This window comes from Bufo gargarizans, chromosome 10 (assembly GCF_014858855.1).
Source record: "Bufo gargarizans isolate SCDJY-AF-19 chromosome 10, ASM1485885v1, whole genome shotgun sequence".
NCBI classification, from domain to species: Eukaryota; Metazoa; Chordata; class Amphibia; order Anura; family Bufonidae; genus Bufo; species Bufo gargarizans.
In genome coordinates, this window is record NC_058089.1 from 131,445,901 (window position 1) to 131,463,309 (window position 17,409).

General features: G+C 46.0%; 1 protein-coding gene across 2 annotated transcripts in view; it reads left to right on the top strand.

The window, feature by feature from the left end:
• Nucleotides 1-17,409, top strand: part of LOC122920612 (BTG3 associated nuclear protein) — a 326,695-nt gene that overhangs the window by 82,185 nt on the left and 227,101 nt on the right. For both annotated transcript variants that reach the window (XM_044270256.1, XM_044270257.1), the window contains 2 exons: nucleotides 1,231-1,353; nucleotides 2,321-2,490. In XM_044270256.1, the coding sequence (XP_044126191.1) occupies nucleotides 1,231-1,353; nucleotides 2,321-2,490 (293 nt within the window). The remainder of the gene's footprint in view (nucleotides 1-1,230; nucleotides 1,354-2,320; nucleotides 2,491-17,409) is intronic.

Sequence of the window (17,409 nt, forward strand, 5' to 3'; positions counted from 1 at the left end):
AAAATAAAAAAATAAGAACTGAAAAAAAATAATATAAAAATACTTATCATGGGTGTCACGATGTACGAAAACGCCCACAGTATAAAAATATATCCCCCATATGGCAAACAGCAAAAAGGAAAAAAGCGTCCAAATGGCCGATTCGCAGTTCTTTTTATTACATAAATAAAAAGTGATCAAAAAGTCATACACACCCCAGAATGGTATCAATGAGAAGTTCAGATCGCCCCACAAAAAATGAGCCCCCATACAGCTCCGTACACATAATTACGAAAAAGTTATAGGGGTCAAAATATGGCGACAAAAAATATAACAGATTTTTTCCTGTTGCGCTGCCATCGGCGCCTGAAATAAGGCTAATTTAGGCGTTTTTTTTTAGCTTAGTAAATGTCCCCCGTAGTGTTCCCACCAGGTTGAGCACATCTAGTATATTGTAAAAAGAGCAGCTTGTCACCTGCGGTCCTTCACAGCAGATTGTACTATGTGGTGTCCCCGATCCAGCAGGGATTGGGGGGCTATATGAGGTCAAGATGGCGGCTCTGGACATGACTGAAATAGAAGCATAGTTACAGTATAGCACCCTATTGGACTTGCTAATTTGCTTAGGACTGTTTATAGGTAAAACCACTGGTGCGTTGTCCGGCCTTACTGTCCTTTACCAGGGCGGGGGAGAGATCGGCCCTAAACTTGTCCACGGAGTGAAGAATCTGTTGTCGGTAACGCTGATCTCGGGCTCGGCTCTCCGGAGTTATTTTTCCACCTTGTATGCCAGTATTTTATGTGGAATAAACTCTACTATAATACTGTGCGGTGAGCACTCGGAAACTGAACCCGAGCCGTTCCCCTCTTCAGATGTTTGTTTTGGTGGCAGTGATGGGAAGGCTAAAATATTGTGGCATGTGCTACACTTCTGCAAAGTGATAAGACCGAGTGTAAAGGTCCAGGAACTGACAACTTGGCTGCGCTCCGACCTCTTAAAATTTGTAGGTAATTTCACCGAGAAATTCAGCTTCCACAACACCGTTACTACGTTATATCGAGGCTTCTCAAGAGGAGTTTTCTCTCCGCCATCCCCTGGTTGACAGAAGGGCTTTTAATGTGATCCCTTTGGCTTGGAGAAAAGCAATGATTTCTATTTACCCTTCTCATAGAAAACCGTATTACGTCTGCTGGATACTGGTCGGCCTGGTGTGATCCTTTAAATCTCACGTCTTTTTCTCTTTCTCGTAGTGTTGTTCCTCAGACGACGGTAATCCTGAATAATGAAAGACAGAACTCTGTAGTGGCCAAACTGGAGGGTCCGGAGGAATCGATGAACCGAGCAACAGAAAGCCTGGAAAATATGCTGAATAGGTAATATGTCTGCTGATTGGATTCATGTCAGATCTGCAAGGTGCAGGTGGTCAGGGCTGTGCATGGACGTGCAAAACCCATGGGTCTATAGAGTGACAATGGTCCCGTAACTTCACTGTACCTTGCTAATGTTAATGTGATTGTGAAGAGAAGATGTCCCATGCAGGATCACACTCGGAAAGTGAGGCAGAACTAAAGGGCCTCTACTCATAAGAGGAAAGTTGGCAGATTGGGGGCCTCCTGATTTTCCCCCTAATAGACAATGATGAGGAAATTAAGCATTGGGTATGTTGAATTTGAATGCCCGATCCTTTTGTTCGCAGGGGAGATGAGCAGCTGCAGAAGTTTCTGGCAGCGGCTTGCTTCCCTCTCACCATTTAATTGCATGCACATTGGTCAGACCAACTGTGTGAATGGGGGTCAGGGGGATCAGCTGTCAGATGGAAGCTGTTGAAGGTGTATGGACACTTTAAGACCTTCTCATGGGTCTTATATCCGCTGCATAGCTCTGTGTTATGGAGGCGCTCATTTAACTGATGCAATACCCTTCATGGGTTTCTTGCTATCTGTCACCGGTAAAGAACTATCTGTTATTTTTTTCCCACCTTATCATTATTTCAATCCCTCTCGTCCTTCCATTAATATCGGGAGACATCTTACCTTACATTTGATCCTTGTATTGCACAGCATTGCAGGGTAAGATGGTAGCCATATTTCTACTCAGATGCATAAAGTTATGAACACGGGTCTAGTGTAAGGCTCCATTCAGACGTCCGTAACGTGTTTTTCGGATCCACGGATCCGCACAACACGGACAGCTGCAATGTGCGTTCCGCATTTTGTGGACTGCACATTGCCGACACTAATAGAATATGCCTATTATTCTCCGTAATTCCGTATCAGGGAAGCACATCTGTGCTGCCCATAGAAATGAATGGGGCCTAAGGAATGTCTGCTTTTGTTCCAGCAACAACGGACGTAGGCACAATACCATTGTCGTGAAGGTCCCAGGCCCAGATGACAGCCACAATGATGAAGACAGTGGGTCTGAAGCCAGTGACACCTTGTCCAACTGTGGCCAGTCCGGGAGCTCCAACATGGCAAACAACGTGACTCTCATCACCCTCAACGCAGAAGGTAGGTGATGCCTGCTTTGAGGGATGACTACTCCTCTGTATACTGCCCTCCAGCATGTTCTGTACTATAAAAATGCTGAATATTTTCACTATGTGCTTACTTAGAGCTCTTACCTGCTAGATCATGTAATATTTTACGCCACATACGGCTTCTGTCTGTTTGCAATTGAACACTTATTGTTAATAATTAGAACTTAATGCGACTAAATTCAAGTTACACAGAACAACCGGCTGCATTGTAAATGAAGAGAGACACCTCCATGAATGCGAATCAGTCCTAACATGTTCCAGACTTTGGTGGGAATCTGCTGGCCTGAGGGCCTCTGGTACTGTAACAGTACTTAATTATTTCCAATAATAGGCCATTACAGGAAGGAATTTCTAGGTAATTGTACAGCATGGGATCTCACGTTCTCTCACCCCCAGTGATGGCATGGCTATTGATTCTGCCCGTCATGGGTCGTTCCTCTGTGTATAAAGCTTCCTTTACACGGGACGATGTACCAGCAGATTCTGCTCTGTAGCGGAGATGCCAGCGCTCTTCTCCGTACTGACTCGTTATTTACACATCATGATCTGATGTTGAGAAACTAGCATTTTTGTGTTCGCACAAACAATCCAATTACTGATGAACAAGCGTTTTGCTTGTTCTTCAGGTAATTGTCGGTACATTTACACCGCCATATCGGTACTTTGAACACTCGTTAGAGATGATCTATGTGATTCTCGGCCTGTGTAAAAGGCCCTTAAGTAACAATTCCTTTTCTTGTTAAATTAATGTTGTTGTGTTACATGCCAGTCTCCCGTGACGGTTTCGGCAGTCTTTTGCTTACATTTCTTCTCTTGTGGGCGTGAGTTTTGCGGTTGGTGATCGGTTCCTCTGGTCAGAGGTAGTGTCTCGCTTTAGCTTTCTTACTCGTATGTGTTGTGTCCAGACCGCAGTTGGCTGCAGCTCCTTTGGATATGATTTCTGTCAGACGAGACAAGAATGCAACGTTCGACTGATCGGCCTTGGGCAGCGAGTACATTGTAAACATGGCAGCCTGGGGCAGAGCTTACGCCTCTCTCTACCAGTTCACATTCAATATACACTGACGGGTTTATGCACGGACACCTTAAGGTTTATATCTATTGGCTTGGAATATTGAATGTGTTTGTTGGTTACGGGAAGTTTTCGAGAGCGAGCCCAGCGGCTGGTTGCATAGCTAATCATGCCAGGACATTGGCACAAGTTGCCCTTCTGAAAACAAACACTTACATTGGCAGCGATCTGCAGGAAATTCACACCAGGTCGGTCAGTCGCTGACTGGTTTTTATTCATTTTTTTATTTTTCTGATTGGGGCTTGTGCGTGACGACTGTATATCATAATTGGAGCAAATTAGCACATTCTTTGGCAAAGACTTTGAGGATCCTGGTGCTCCCCTGCTTTTCCACTTTTATAGTTTGGGATATCGTCCATTGTATAATAATGTAGACAGTATGCTAAATGTAAGGCGTGTGTTCCTGAAGAAACCTGAAAGCTGTTTGTCCAGTGCACAGGCCATTGTAACGTGTGTGTTTTGTGTCCAAACGACTGCAGATTACTGGCGCTATAAACCACCGTTCCCAAGCAGAACTTGCTCTCAGACAACTGTCTTCTGCTAATACTTCCCACAACTGGAAGACATTACTCTTCCCGGCTGTCCCTTCACTTGCAATCGCGTGACCTAGAATCGGTGAGAACGTCTGCGTTGTACAGAAGTGTACATGATAATTATAGGATTTTCAGCAATGTCAGAGCACTTATCACAGCTCAGATTATTAGAGGGGTCGCGCACTGCACGAATGATTCAGAGTTTCCAGCATTAATCATGATAATCCACTAGTTCTGTCTGTGAGGTATGAAGAAGAAACATCCATGATTGAGATTGTAAGCTGCAAAACCGGGCAGAATCTGCAGACCCATCCGCTGCTTAGAAGGGACAGGATGCCACTGGTCTGTGCAGGCGTCATCACCGAGACTGGTTTTCGGGTCTGCCGATGGATTCGTTTCATATTTCTTACTTGCAGTTGAGAACTTGGTGCCTGATTCTGTCATAAAGCCAAGTCGGCCTTGATTTTGTATAACTTGTGGTGAAACACAAGTTCCAGTGCTCTGGGGCTTTTCCATATTTTTGTTGACACTTTGAAGTCTTCTCAAGATTGTTTCAATCAAGCATGGGAATTTCTAGTTTCACGACCAGTCCCTTGTCACTTACAGCCCGTCTATGCCCAGTGCACAGACCTCCCTAGCATTTGTTTTTCTATCAGAGCCGGGTCAGACGCTGGGTGAGGTTCTCATCGGGAAAAGCCGGCCTTTTGCAGTGTTTCTCATTCCAGTGGGAGATGTTCGTTCTGACAGAAAGCTCCAGAAGGTCAGGGGCCAGTCATTTTTCTGGAATTTTGTGTAAAATAAGTCTCTATAAGACTGCACTAAAATGTGACTTATTACTGTAGTTTTTCTGCAGCTGTTGGTCTTGGCAATGGGCACATCTGTTTATTTTAATGGGCATTGGCTGCTATCCTGCTTGATTGGCTAGGGCTGCACCATGACTTTGACCGTGACACACGTCACATGGCAGTGTAGCTCTGCGGCATCACAGCTAATTAATGTGGTAGCGTTGAGACCCTCAAGTTGCTGCAAGAAATCCAGCAACTGAAGAATTGTCTTACATGTATTTATGGAGCAACAGTCGGCAGGATCAACCCTATTAAAGCAGGATGACTGCCTTGTAGAACTGATCCTGCTGATAAAAATTATACCAGTTTTGTGAAAATCTGTTTCTGTGAGGAAAGACTTTATGTGAATGATGTTTTCAGTGATGTGCGCGTCTAGCACTAGAAAGATGAGGAGCGCTGAGGGGCAAGCCCCTGCCCCAAGAGGGGAGCATTGCAACTGAGCTTCAGGGCAGCAGGATCAACTTTACTGAGCAATGCCTGGTTTAATAGGCTGACAGGTGCCTCCTTAAGGGGAAGGTGCCACTATGACTAACCTACTACTCTCTAGTCAGACTAGATCATATTATTGCACCCACTAAACATCCCCTCAAAGAGCAAACATAGGTCCTCCTTCCTTTTTCAGCTGAATACCAAAACTTTTTTTTGACACAAACTACCAGGACAGATGCCGACCGTTGGCAGACATCTTTTACAACGTTTATTTGCCTGGTTGTATTTTTTGACCATTGTCGGGTGCTGCAGTCTGAAAAGCCATACATTCTGAACGACAGCTCTGCTTCGCCTCAATGGAAGCCCAGATCAGGCCACGGACCATGGTTTGTTGTTTTAGCTTTTACAGCATTGTGGTCTGAGACAATGACCTTCACAGAGCAACTGTGGAGGAAACATGCAAAGCTTGGAGGATCTTCCGGTTGCATGGATGAATTATGTGCTGCCGCCATCTCACTGGCCGTCTCCATTGCCCTTTGGCCATACGATGATTTTGGAGCAGCGTTGTTCCTGGTTTTGAATAGAAAGTTTTTAGTGCAGTGGAAATATTTGGTATGGTCTGTTCCGTGTGCATGGTTACTTGGCACGTCCCTATTTTGCACAGATGTTTCTGGCCTTTTATGTGCTTGCTTCATATTTAAATGTCGAGGAAACTGCCAACCCATTAATATATCTTGGGAATGGTTTCCTTTGGATGCCTGTAACAATCGGCTATGAAATATCTATTTGGGACTTTTTGGGAGATTTGAAAAATGACTTGCCTCCCACCCCTGTAATTAAGTGAGGCTGTGATCAGCTGTAAGGAATAAGACGAGCTCTGGCCGCTCACATTGGCTTAGAGGACAGCTACGAGGCTGCGGAGAAGCCTTTAAAGTTTAGCTTCAGCATGCGCCGTTCTTCTGATGAGCTGCGCTTCCCGAGGTGCGATCTATTTGGATTATGAAGGCCACTTCATTAATCCTCTCCTAGGCGTATCTCTGCGGTGATTCGTGTAGATCTTACAGTGGAGTCTCTGTCCTTGTAACACATATGGTCACAGAAGCGACGCAGGACGGCGTCCAGCTGGCAAACGCCACCCCCTCACAGTCCCAGGTGCTTTGGTGACTTCATTCCTTTTATGCCTGAAATGAAATAATACAAAGTCGTCAACACTTAAATTGCTGTGGTTTTACAGCCGTATACTAGCATTTCAGGAGGCATTAAAACCATGTGCGTATGGTCCTCGGATTGTACTAAAATGTTGATTATCTTTACAAATAATTTGCATTAGAGAGACCCCAGAATAGGATTTTCTGCAGATTCCATTCAGCGGTCTACATCTTGTTGATGGACTGCAGAAGAAGATGCTGCAGCTAAAAAATTTGCCTAAATATATATTAGAAAATTGGTCATAATGCAATTCTCTTATTTTGCAAGCCACAGGGGCCTCCACTTTGTCTCATCTGCTCACTTTCTTTGGGAGAGTACATTTTTGATCTTGACTATAATGACTGTGAGAAAGCAGAGTGAGCCATTCCAAGATGAAGTGGCGCGACATTTTCTGCCGATATTTGGCAGTGTATTTAAAAACACAATCCCTCCTAGTTAAATTGCTGTGTCCTTGTACTGAACTCCATTAGGCTACTTTCACACTTGCGTTCAGAGCGCATCTGTCTGAGACGGATCCGCTCATATAATGCAGACGGTGGCTCCGTTCAGTACGGATCCGTCTGCATTATAATGTTAAAAAATTTCTAAGTGTGAAAGTAGCCTCAGACGGATCTGTCCAGACTTTCAATGTAAAGTCAATGAGGGACGGATCCGTTTGAAGATTGAGCCATAGTGTGTCATCTTCAAACGGATCCGTCCCCATTGACTTACATTGTAACTCTGGACGGATCCGCACGCCTCCGCACGGCCAGGCTGACACCCGAACGCTGCAAGCAGCGTTCAGGTGTCCGCCTGCTGAGCGGAGGCTGAACGCTGCCAGACTGATGCATTCTGAGCGGATCCGCATCCACTCAGAATGCATTAGGGCAGTACGGATGCGTTCGGGTCCACTCGTGAGCCCCTTCAAACGGAGCTCACAAGCGGACACCCGAACGCTAGTGTGAAAGTAGCCTTAGATGTTGCCATGCAAAGTGACATGTGCAGTCACGACACCTGACCGATGCAAGGAGCTGAGGCTATTGATTAGTCAGCAGTAGTGATACGATCACATTTCTGGTCCAGCATGGACTGAAAGCAAATGGATTTCAGCACTGGAACCGGAGTGCTAGTGACAGGGAAGTCTTACTGAACCTAACTGGTAATATTAAGTGGTTCCTGGGCACTGGAGAACCCCTCTGTCATCAGGATTGACCATATTAAACGTAATGCCTGGTAGACCTTATCATGCTAATTAAAACAATATATTTCTTTTGTCTGTACGATGAATCGCTGCAGAGAAATCTGTGTTTTATTTCACATGCGAATGGGAGGATAGAGTACCAGGAGGCAGGGCTGAACCATTTGAGCACTGCTATGTTACACGACCCCCCCCCCCCCCCTTGAATGACAGTACTAGACATACTGAGGGCAGAGCTGTGTCCTAGCATCTACATATCATACACGCTATGTACTATAGCATCACCACACTGAGATCTGCTCAGAAAGCTCATCTACATATCGCTGCTTTATTCACAGACACAATATATGATTATACAGACACCAATAATATGGTTTGTCGTATAAGTATAGGAAAGACATGCTGGGTGCAGAGCTGTGTCCTAGCATCTACATATCATATACACTATGTACTATAGCATCACCACACTGAGATCTGCTCAGAAAGCTCATCTACATATCGCTGCTTTATTCACAGGCACAATATATGATTATACAGACACCAATAATATGGGTTGTCGTATAAGTATAGGAAAGACATGCTGGGTGCAGAGCTGTGTCCTAGCATCTACATATCATATACACTATGTACTATAGCATCACCACACTGAGATCTGCTCAGAAAGCTCATCTACATATCGCTGCTTTATTCACAGGCACAATATATGATTATACAGACACCAATAATATGGGTTGTCGTATAAGTATAGGAAAGACATGCTGGGTGCAGAGCTGTGTCCTAGCATCTACATATCATATACACTATGTACTATAGCATCACCACACTGAGATCTGCTCAGAAAGCTCATCTACATATCACTGCTTTATTCACAGGCACAATATATGATTATACAGACACCAATAGTATGTGTTATCATATAAGTATAGGAAAGACATGCAGAGCTGTGTCCTAGCATCTACATATCATATACTCTATGTACTATAGCATCACCACACTGAGATCTGCTCAGAAAGCTCATCTACATATCATTGCTTTATTCACAGGCACACTATATGATTATAGACACCAGTAATATGTGATATCTTATAAGCATGGGAAAAACCTACTTCTCTGTGGTAGTGCTGTAGCGTAGGGTTTGTTCACATCACCATTCAGCCTTTCATTCTCCTCCGTTTAGGAGCAGGAGAACAGAAAGGACGGAGAACATAACGGACCCCAATATAGTCTATGGGGTCCTTAGGCTCCGTTTGGCTCAGTTATGTGCCTTCTCCGTCCTTTCCGTTCTCCTCCTCCTAAATGGAAAAGGAAAGGCTGAACGGTGATGTCAACATAGCCTAAAGCTATGTTCACACTGGCGTTCTGGCTTTCCGTTTGTGAGATCCGTTCAGGGCTCAGCGGTCCAAAACGGATCAGTTTTGCCCTAATGCATTCTGAATGGAAAAGGATCTACTCAGAATGCATCAGTTTGCCTCCGTTCCGTCTCCAATCAGCTCTGGAAGCTGCTTGCAGCGTTTTGCTGTCTACTTGATGAAGCGCAGCCAAACGGATCCACACAATGTAAGTCAATGGGGACGGATCCATTTTTTCCATTTCATCCACCATGACGGCCCACATTGAGATTGACCCTTGACCTCTGTAGGGGCAGGAACACATAGAGAGTTTAAGAACCCCCCACCCCTCCACCTCCTCAGTGCTTTCCTGCCCCTACAGGGGCCAACACGTGGAGAGTTCCTCCTTCATGGAGGATGAAATAACCGTATCTTTCTTACAGGTTCTCCAGCTGGCCTCCCGCGGCAGGGGCCAAGGCTGGCCAGCTAGGAGCATCGAGGACCCTCGTCTTGGCTTATGCCGAGGCCTGTGGTCCTCCCCATACCTTCGGACTTCCTTCCCTCCTTGTGGATGCAGTCGAAGGTGCCGGCTTCTCAGCACGCGCGGCGCTCGGCGTCCTTTCCTTCCGGAGGACCGAGCTCCGGCGTCCGGCAGGGGGAGCAGGTGCGACGCATGGAGCGTCTCTATGGGCGGGCCGGGCGACGCACGCCTCTCTTAGTAGGCTAGTGCGGCGCAGGCCTTCGCCGTCATGCAGGGCGCAGCTTGATGACGTCAGACGCCGGGAAATTTTAAAAGAAGACCGCGGTTCCTCTCGGCACCTCACCTGTCATACCGCGATGTCTGAGACACCTGCTCCCCGCCAGGAAGGTCCCGATCCTTCTGCCTCCAGCACAGTGAGTCCCCTTCGGGGGGGTATATATTTCAGTTTCTTGTAAACCTGATTTACTGATGCTGGGTTATCTGGTTGCTTCCTTCTGCAGGGCAGCAAGGAATTAAAATCTAAAACAAAGCCCTTAAAATGCTGTGCTTGTTCCAAGCGTCTCCCCGAAAATTATAAAAAGCGACTATGCAAACCTTGCACTTCGGAGATTTGGAAAGAGGATATACTCCAACCAGATATACTCTCGGAGATGAAGTCCTTTATTTCTGACGAGATTAAGTCCTCTTTAGCCTCCTTATCTACTCCTGCCAGCGACCCCATCCCTTCTAAGAAGCGCAAAATATCCGTTATTTCTTCCTCTGAGGGTGAAGAGGTTGAAGTGGCCTCTGCCTCGTCCAGACAATTTCCTAATGAGGAACCCTTGTCGGACGGAGAGATTCTGGAGGAGGATAAAAGATACTTCTTTTCCGCTAAAGAAATGGAAGAGCTGCTCCGAGCAGTCAGGTCCACTATGGGTATTGAAGATATTCCTAAACCCCGTACGGTTCAGGATGAGATGTTTGGGGGCCTTAGAGCTAGGTCTCCCATTGTTTTCCCCATCAATGAAAATATAAAGGAAATGATATTAGAGGAATGGTCAGATCCAGAGAAGAGACTTGGCGTTCCTAAAGAATTCAGGAATAGGCTCTGCTTTGACCCGTCTGAAAGTAAAATATATAACCAGACGCCTAAGGTCGATTTACAAGTATCCAAGGTAGCAAAAAAGACCGCCCTACCCTTTGAGGATTCCTCTCAACTAAGTGATCCTATGGATAGAAAGGCAGATGGCCTTCTTAAGAAATCCTGGGAAGCGGCGATGTTTGGGGTAAAAACTAACATCTCCGCTACATCCGTTGCCAGAGCAATGTATATATGGCTTGGAGAACTAGACGAACATCTGAAGAACAAGACTCCAAGAGAAGAGATCAGGGAATCTCTCCCCCTTCTCCGCTCCGCCACGGCATTTTTAGCCGATGCGTCGGCAGAGTCAATCAGATTTTCCGCCAAGGATGCTGCCCTTTCTAATGCTGCCCGTCGGGCTTTATGGATGAAAGCCTGGTCCGGAGACAAGGCATCCAAGGCCAAGCTTTGTTCTATCCCCTTTTCAGGGGAATTTGTCTTCGGCCCCACTCTGGATAAAATCCTAGAGGGCGCAGCAGACAAGAAGAAGGGTTTTCCAGAGGACAAAGAACCAAAAAAGAAGCCCTTTCGGCAGTATCAGCCCCAGCAGAGATCCTACAGGGGGAAAGGGAAGTCTGGCCGATGGAGTTATCCAAAAGGGGGGAGAGGAAGAGGCTTTATCCTCAATCCCCAGAATAGGCAACCGAAGCAGCAATGACGCCAGGGTAGGGGGGCGACTGATGGGTTTTCTATCCTCCTGGAGTCTGGTAACTTCAAATCCCTGGGTGCTAAATATAATCTCCCAGGGCTACAGGATAGAGTTCACATCAGTCCCCCCAAAAAGATACTGCATTACATCTCAGAGCAGATCAGATCTCCCGAAAATCTGGCAGGGAGTCCAAGACCTCTTAGAGCTAGGGGTAATACGAAAGGTTCCTATCCCGGAGGAAAGAAGAGGATTCTATTCCAGTCTTTTTTTAGTAAAAAAACCAGATCAGTCCTTTCGCACGATAATAAACTTAAAACCCCTAAACAGGTCTATCTTATACAGGAGGTTCAGGATGGAGACCATCCCATCCACAATCCCTCTGATTCCAAAAGGGGCATTCATGTCGTCAATCGATCTGAAGGACGCTTACTACCACGTCCCCATCCATCATCTTTCCCAAAAGTATTTAAGGTTCGCTCTAAGAGGACCAGACAGGTCTATACATCACTTCCAATATGTCGCCCTCCCTTTTGGTATCTCCTCGGCCCCCAGGGTCTTCACAAAGATCGTAGTAGAGATGGTGGCCTGCCTTCGTCAAGAAGGAATCACAATTATACCTTATCTCGACGACTTTCTGATCCTGGGCAAGACAAAATCCGAAAACCTTTCGGCGACCCAAAGATTCTCGGAACTCTTAAGGAGCCTCGGATGGATTATAAATATAAAAAAATCCACCCTAACCCCGTCCACGAGAATAAAGTTCCTGGGCGTGGAATTAGACTCGTCTCGACTGATGACCTTCCTCCCTCAGGACAAAGCTACGGCCCTGATAGAGAAAGTCAGAACATTCCAGAAGGCTCGCAACTGCTCCATCAGAAAGGCCATGAGTCTCCTAGGAAGCCTAACTGCCTGCATCCCCTCGGTGGCTTGGTGCCAAAGCCACACAAGAATAATCCAAAATTGGATCCTAACTATCTGGGACGGAAAACAGTTAAGCCTGGACAGGGTCTTTCGGATCCCTCAGTCTGTAAAAACATATTTGGACTGGTGGAAAGTAAAAAGAAAGCTGCTAGGGGGCCTTCAGTGGCGGAATCATCCCGTCATTCAGGTAATTACGGACGCAAGCCTCGGAGGCTGGGGAGCAAAGATAGGAGATCATCTTCTACAGGGTACCTGGCCTGCCGAAATAAGAGACAGATCTTCCAACTTCCGAGAGCTTTACGCAGTCCTGGAAGCTTTATTAAAAGGAGAGTGCCTTCTAAAAGGACAACATCTAAGAGTAATGTCAGACAACACTACAACGGTGGCCTATCTGCGTCACCAGGGGGGAACAAGATCACGGCCTCTTGGCGAGATAGCAAAAAGAATTTTCTCCTGGGCAGAAGTAAACACTTTATCTCTGTCCGCCATCCACCTAAGGGGCTGCGAAAACACAGTAGCAGACTTTCTGAGCAGAGAGACAGTAGACCCAGGAGAATGGTCTCTGAACAGGAAGATCTTCCAAAAGATCTCAGAAAGGTGGGGCTGTCCAGAGGTAGACCTATTCGCCACCAGGAAAAATGCGCAGGTAGACTGTTTCTGCTCCCTAAACCCAGGAGACAATCCATGGGCAATAGATGCTCTATCAATACATTGGAATTGGAGACTAGCCTACGCCTTTCCCCCAATACCACTGTTACCTCGGATTGTCCAGAAGCTTCTGGAGGAACCGACTACTCTCATCCTGATAGCCCCTTTGTGGCCAAAGAGAAGTTGGTTCTCCACTCTAAGACAGTTATCGCTGGAGGATCCGTGGGAGATTCCCTTCCAGAGGGACATTCTGGTCCAGGGCCCTCTTCTTCACCCAGACCCAGGCATGTTCAGGCTGTCAGCCTGGATCCTGAGAGCGAGACTCTAAGAAGCAGAGGACTTTCGGAAAAGGTGATATGTACTCTGAGGGCAAGTAGGAAAAAGGTGACCTCCTCCATCTACCTCAAGATCTGGAAGAAATACTGTTCCTGGTTAGGAGTTGAGCGCCCAGACACCACCTCTCCTCCCATCAACAGAATTTTGGACTTTCTACAGTGCGGCCTTGAGTTAGGCCTTAGACCTAGTACTTTGAAGGTCCAAATTTCTGCCCTAAGCTCCTTTTATGACTGTAGCCTGGCCAACCACAGATGGATCAGGAGGTTCTTCAGGGCGGTTGCTAGGTTGAGACCCTCCCTGAGATCCAGAATTCCGACCTGGGATCTTAACACCGTACTAGAGGGCTTAACAAAACCTCCATTTGTACCTTCATCGGAGATCTCGTTAAAACACCTTTCCTTTAAGACTGCCTTTCTGATCGCCATCACCTCAGCCAGACGCATCGGGGAGATCCAGGCTTTATCATGTAGAGAGCCCTACCTCCAAATCAACAAGGATCACATCCGTTTAACTCTCGACCCAGGCTTTCTCCCCAAAGTAGTCTCTCCTTTCCATCTAGAGCAGGAGATCTTCCTACCCTCTATCCCTAGGTCCGATCAGGCAGGGTCTAGTGATAGGTTACATCTCCTGGACGTCAGGGACATAGTTATCCGTTACCTGGATTCTACCAGAGATTTTAGGGTGGATGACAATCTCCTTATTCAGTTTTCAGGGAAGAATAAAGGAAAGAAGTTAGCCAGGTCTTCCATAGCTAGATGGATCAAATCCACTATTGAATGTTGCTACAAGATCCAGAACAAACCCTGTCCTGGTAATGTTAAAGCCCATTCTACTAGGGCCACATCCTCCTCTTGGGCCGAGAAAGGAGGGGTCTCGCTGGACCAGATTTGTAAAGCCGCAACCTGGTCTAGTGCTAATACTTTCGTAAGACACTATCGTCTTAATCTTCCGGACGCAAATGAAGCTCTTTTCGGCCGGAAGGTTCTACAGGCGATATCCCCACCCATTTAGTTATCTGATATGTCTCAATGTGGGCCGTCATGGTGGATGAAATGGAAAAACCGCAATTAGACTTACCGGTAAATCCGTTTCCTTGAATCCACCATGACGGCCCATACTATTCCCCGTCCCTAAAAAAAAAAAAAAAAAAAAAAAAAAATATATATATATAAAATATATAAAAAAAAAAAAAAAAAAAAAGAGATTTTGGAATTTATGTTGCATATTCATGCAGGAGTTTAAGGGTATGGATCAATATCCTTTTACTTTTGTTCCACCTTTTCGGGTAATTGTAAAGCACTGAGGAGGTGGAGGGGTGGGGGGTTCTTAAACTCTCTATGTGTTCCTGCCCCTACAGAGGTCAAGGGTCAATCTCAATGTGGGCCGTCATGGTGGATTCAAGGAAACGGAATTACCGGTAAGTCTAATTGCGGTTTTTCTGGCACAATAGAAAACTGATCCGTCCCCCATTGACTTTCAATGGTGTTTAAGACTAATCAGTCATTGCCATAGAAGACCTAACACAACCGGATCCGTTCATGATGGATGCATACGGTTGAATTTTTGTAACGGGAGAGTTTTTGCAGATCCATAACTGATCCACAAAAAACGCTAGTGTGAAAGTAGCCTTAGTAGTTAAGTGGTTGGTTTTGCATGTAGAGATCCCAGTGTTTGACTCTTGGGAAAGACTTGGAAGCTATAGTACATAGTATATATGATATCTAAATGCTAGGACACAGCTCTGCCCTCAGCATGTCTATTCCTGTCACTCAAGGAGGGGGGGGGGGGGCGTGTGCAGAGCAGAGGGGGTGTTGCAAAGCAGTGCTCCAAGGATTCTGCCCCGCCTCCTGGTGCTCAAACTTCCAATCTGCATATGAATACAAATGCAGATTTCTCTGCAGCTATTTTTTGTACAGACAAAAGAAAGGCATTGTTTTAATCAGCATGGTGAGCCCTACCAGGCAGTATGTTTTAATAGGGTTGATCCTGGTGACAGAGCCTCTTTAAGAAGATGGACTGTAAGGTATTGCTCCTGTAAGTCTGCTTTGTAGGTGTCTGGTGTCATATGTCACCTGTAGCCGCCAATGTTAAAAAGGCATATACCAAATATACTGTGCTCCTCTGTACAGTTAACAAAAGGTCTGCCAGAAGAGCAATAAAGCATGACTAGGATTTTCAGCCAAGTGGTGATGGCCATCTGTATATAGTGCTGTTCCGGGGTTTTTGCTCCTCATCAGTACTAAATAGGTTTCTGTTTGGCTGAATCCAGTTGATATAAATTGTACGGACAGCAGCCATTTCTGCTGTTATGGAAGCAGTTTATTCACTCCGTATGCATGCCACATGTGTACATTGCAAGCAACGTCGTTTCGGGTGGCATGATAAAGGACTGGATTGTGGACCGAAATGTGTCTTAAACTTTACTGATACTGGTGCAGATATGGCTTCAAACTTTGTCTATTGTCGTCGCAATGTGTGTGTGTGTGTGTGTGTGTGTGTGTGTGTGTGTATATACACACACACACACACACACACACACACACACACACACACTATACTGGATATTCCTATAAGCAAAGATCAGAGATCAGTTTGGCTGGATGAGATGCGTTGAAGAAGCTCTTGTAAGGTGCTGGATTTTCATCTTGCTGGTGTATGGGAGTCTTGGCCCTAGAGAGAATGTTTCGTTCCTTCTGGAGGAGATATTAATTCCTCATAGTCAGAATATTGGAGCCAGTGACCTATGTGATCACAAACCAGTAGCAGTGGTGGGCATTTGTTCCTGTCTCTGGATACAGTGATGCTGCAGCCTTCTGGCATTGAGCTGTCATTAATCACGCTGATTGGAGCCAGCCAGCTCAGTTTTACTCTCTGCCTTTCTTACCTTCTCTGAGTTTCCTTGTCTCAGTGGAGTATTGCCTTACCCTTAGGTAAGGACTTACCCTTAGGATAGGTCATCATTACCGCATCAGCGGGGGTCCAAGTCTCGGCATCCCCGCTTATTAGCTGTTCCAGGGAGCCGCTGTGCTTACCGAGCTCTGGTGAGCAATGCAAGCTCCCAGCAGCTTTGCAAGCACAGTGCCGTACATCGTATAGTGGCAGTGCTTGGTATTGCAGCTCATTGACTTGAATGGGGCTAAGCTGCAACTAGGCCATGTGACTGATGTACAGTGATGTCACTGGCCTAGGAAGAGGCTGCAGCGCTGAAGGACTCTTTTTTACGGCTGATCTGCACAGGTCCCAGGTTTTGCAGCCCTGCAGATCTGATACTGGTGACCTATCCTGAGGAGACGTCTTAAATATCTTTACCTGAATAACCCCTTTAAGTCACATACTATCTGCCTCTTATATCTTTGCCCATATGGTCATACATCCTGATGCATCCTATATTTACAATGCCTCCTCCCCTTGGACATAGGGCTAGCAGATAGTTCATCCACACATTCAGTGTGGGGACATCGGTTGGGGATGGAGGCCCAGAGGACAATCCCTGGCCAACAGACTTCCTGTTTGCAGATGTGCCATGTGCAGGTTATTACATGAGGATGATGACTGCGCCCGTCACTGCGCGCTCCTGCAGCCTGCTCTAGTTCCCGGCTATTTATAGCGAATCATTCGCCAATGCAGTTGTGGCCTCTTGAGTCCTCTGGAGCAAATTACATCACTTTGGTTCCTAATTGTATCAGATCCTGTCCAGGGTCAGCGTTTGCACGCAAAGTTAAGTAATCCCACGTGCATCCGGCTTGTCTGCGTATCTAATTGGGAGCTTAAATATACACATAGCTAGTGCTCGTCGTAGTGCACACGGGTTTGTCTTGTCACATCAGCGTAAAATAAATAAAATATACCATATACTGTATAATTATTGCACATCTGTGCATCCGCGATTTCAGTGCTGATTGACCATCTCTGACGGACATGTGAATTGGAGTCCATATCTCTGTCATTTCTCCTCTGCCCAGGGCTGACCTACGAGACGTTTTATGGCCGGTCTCGCAATGTATAATAATCATATTTCGAATTCTGCTTCTCTTCCAGATGTTAAGTTGTGTTTATTGGAAGCCAGTAGTAATTCTTACCCAATAAGCGTCAAGTGTTTATAGGCATTGTAAATAGCTGATCTCAGATGACGAGGCCCCTTA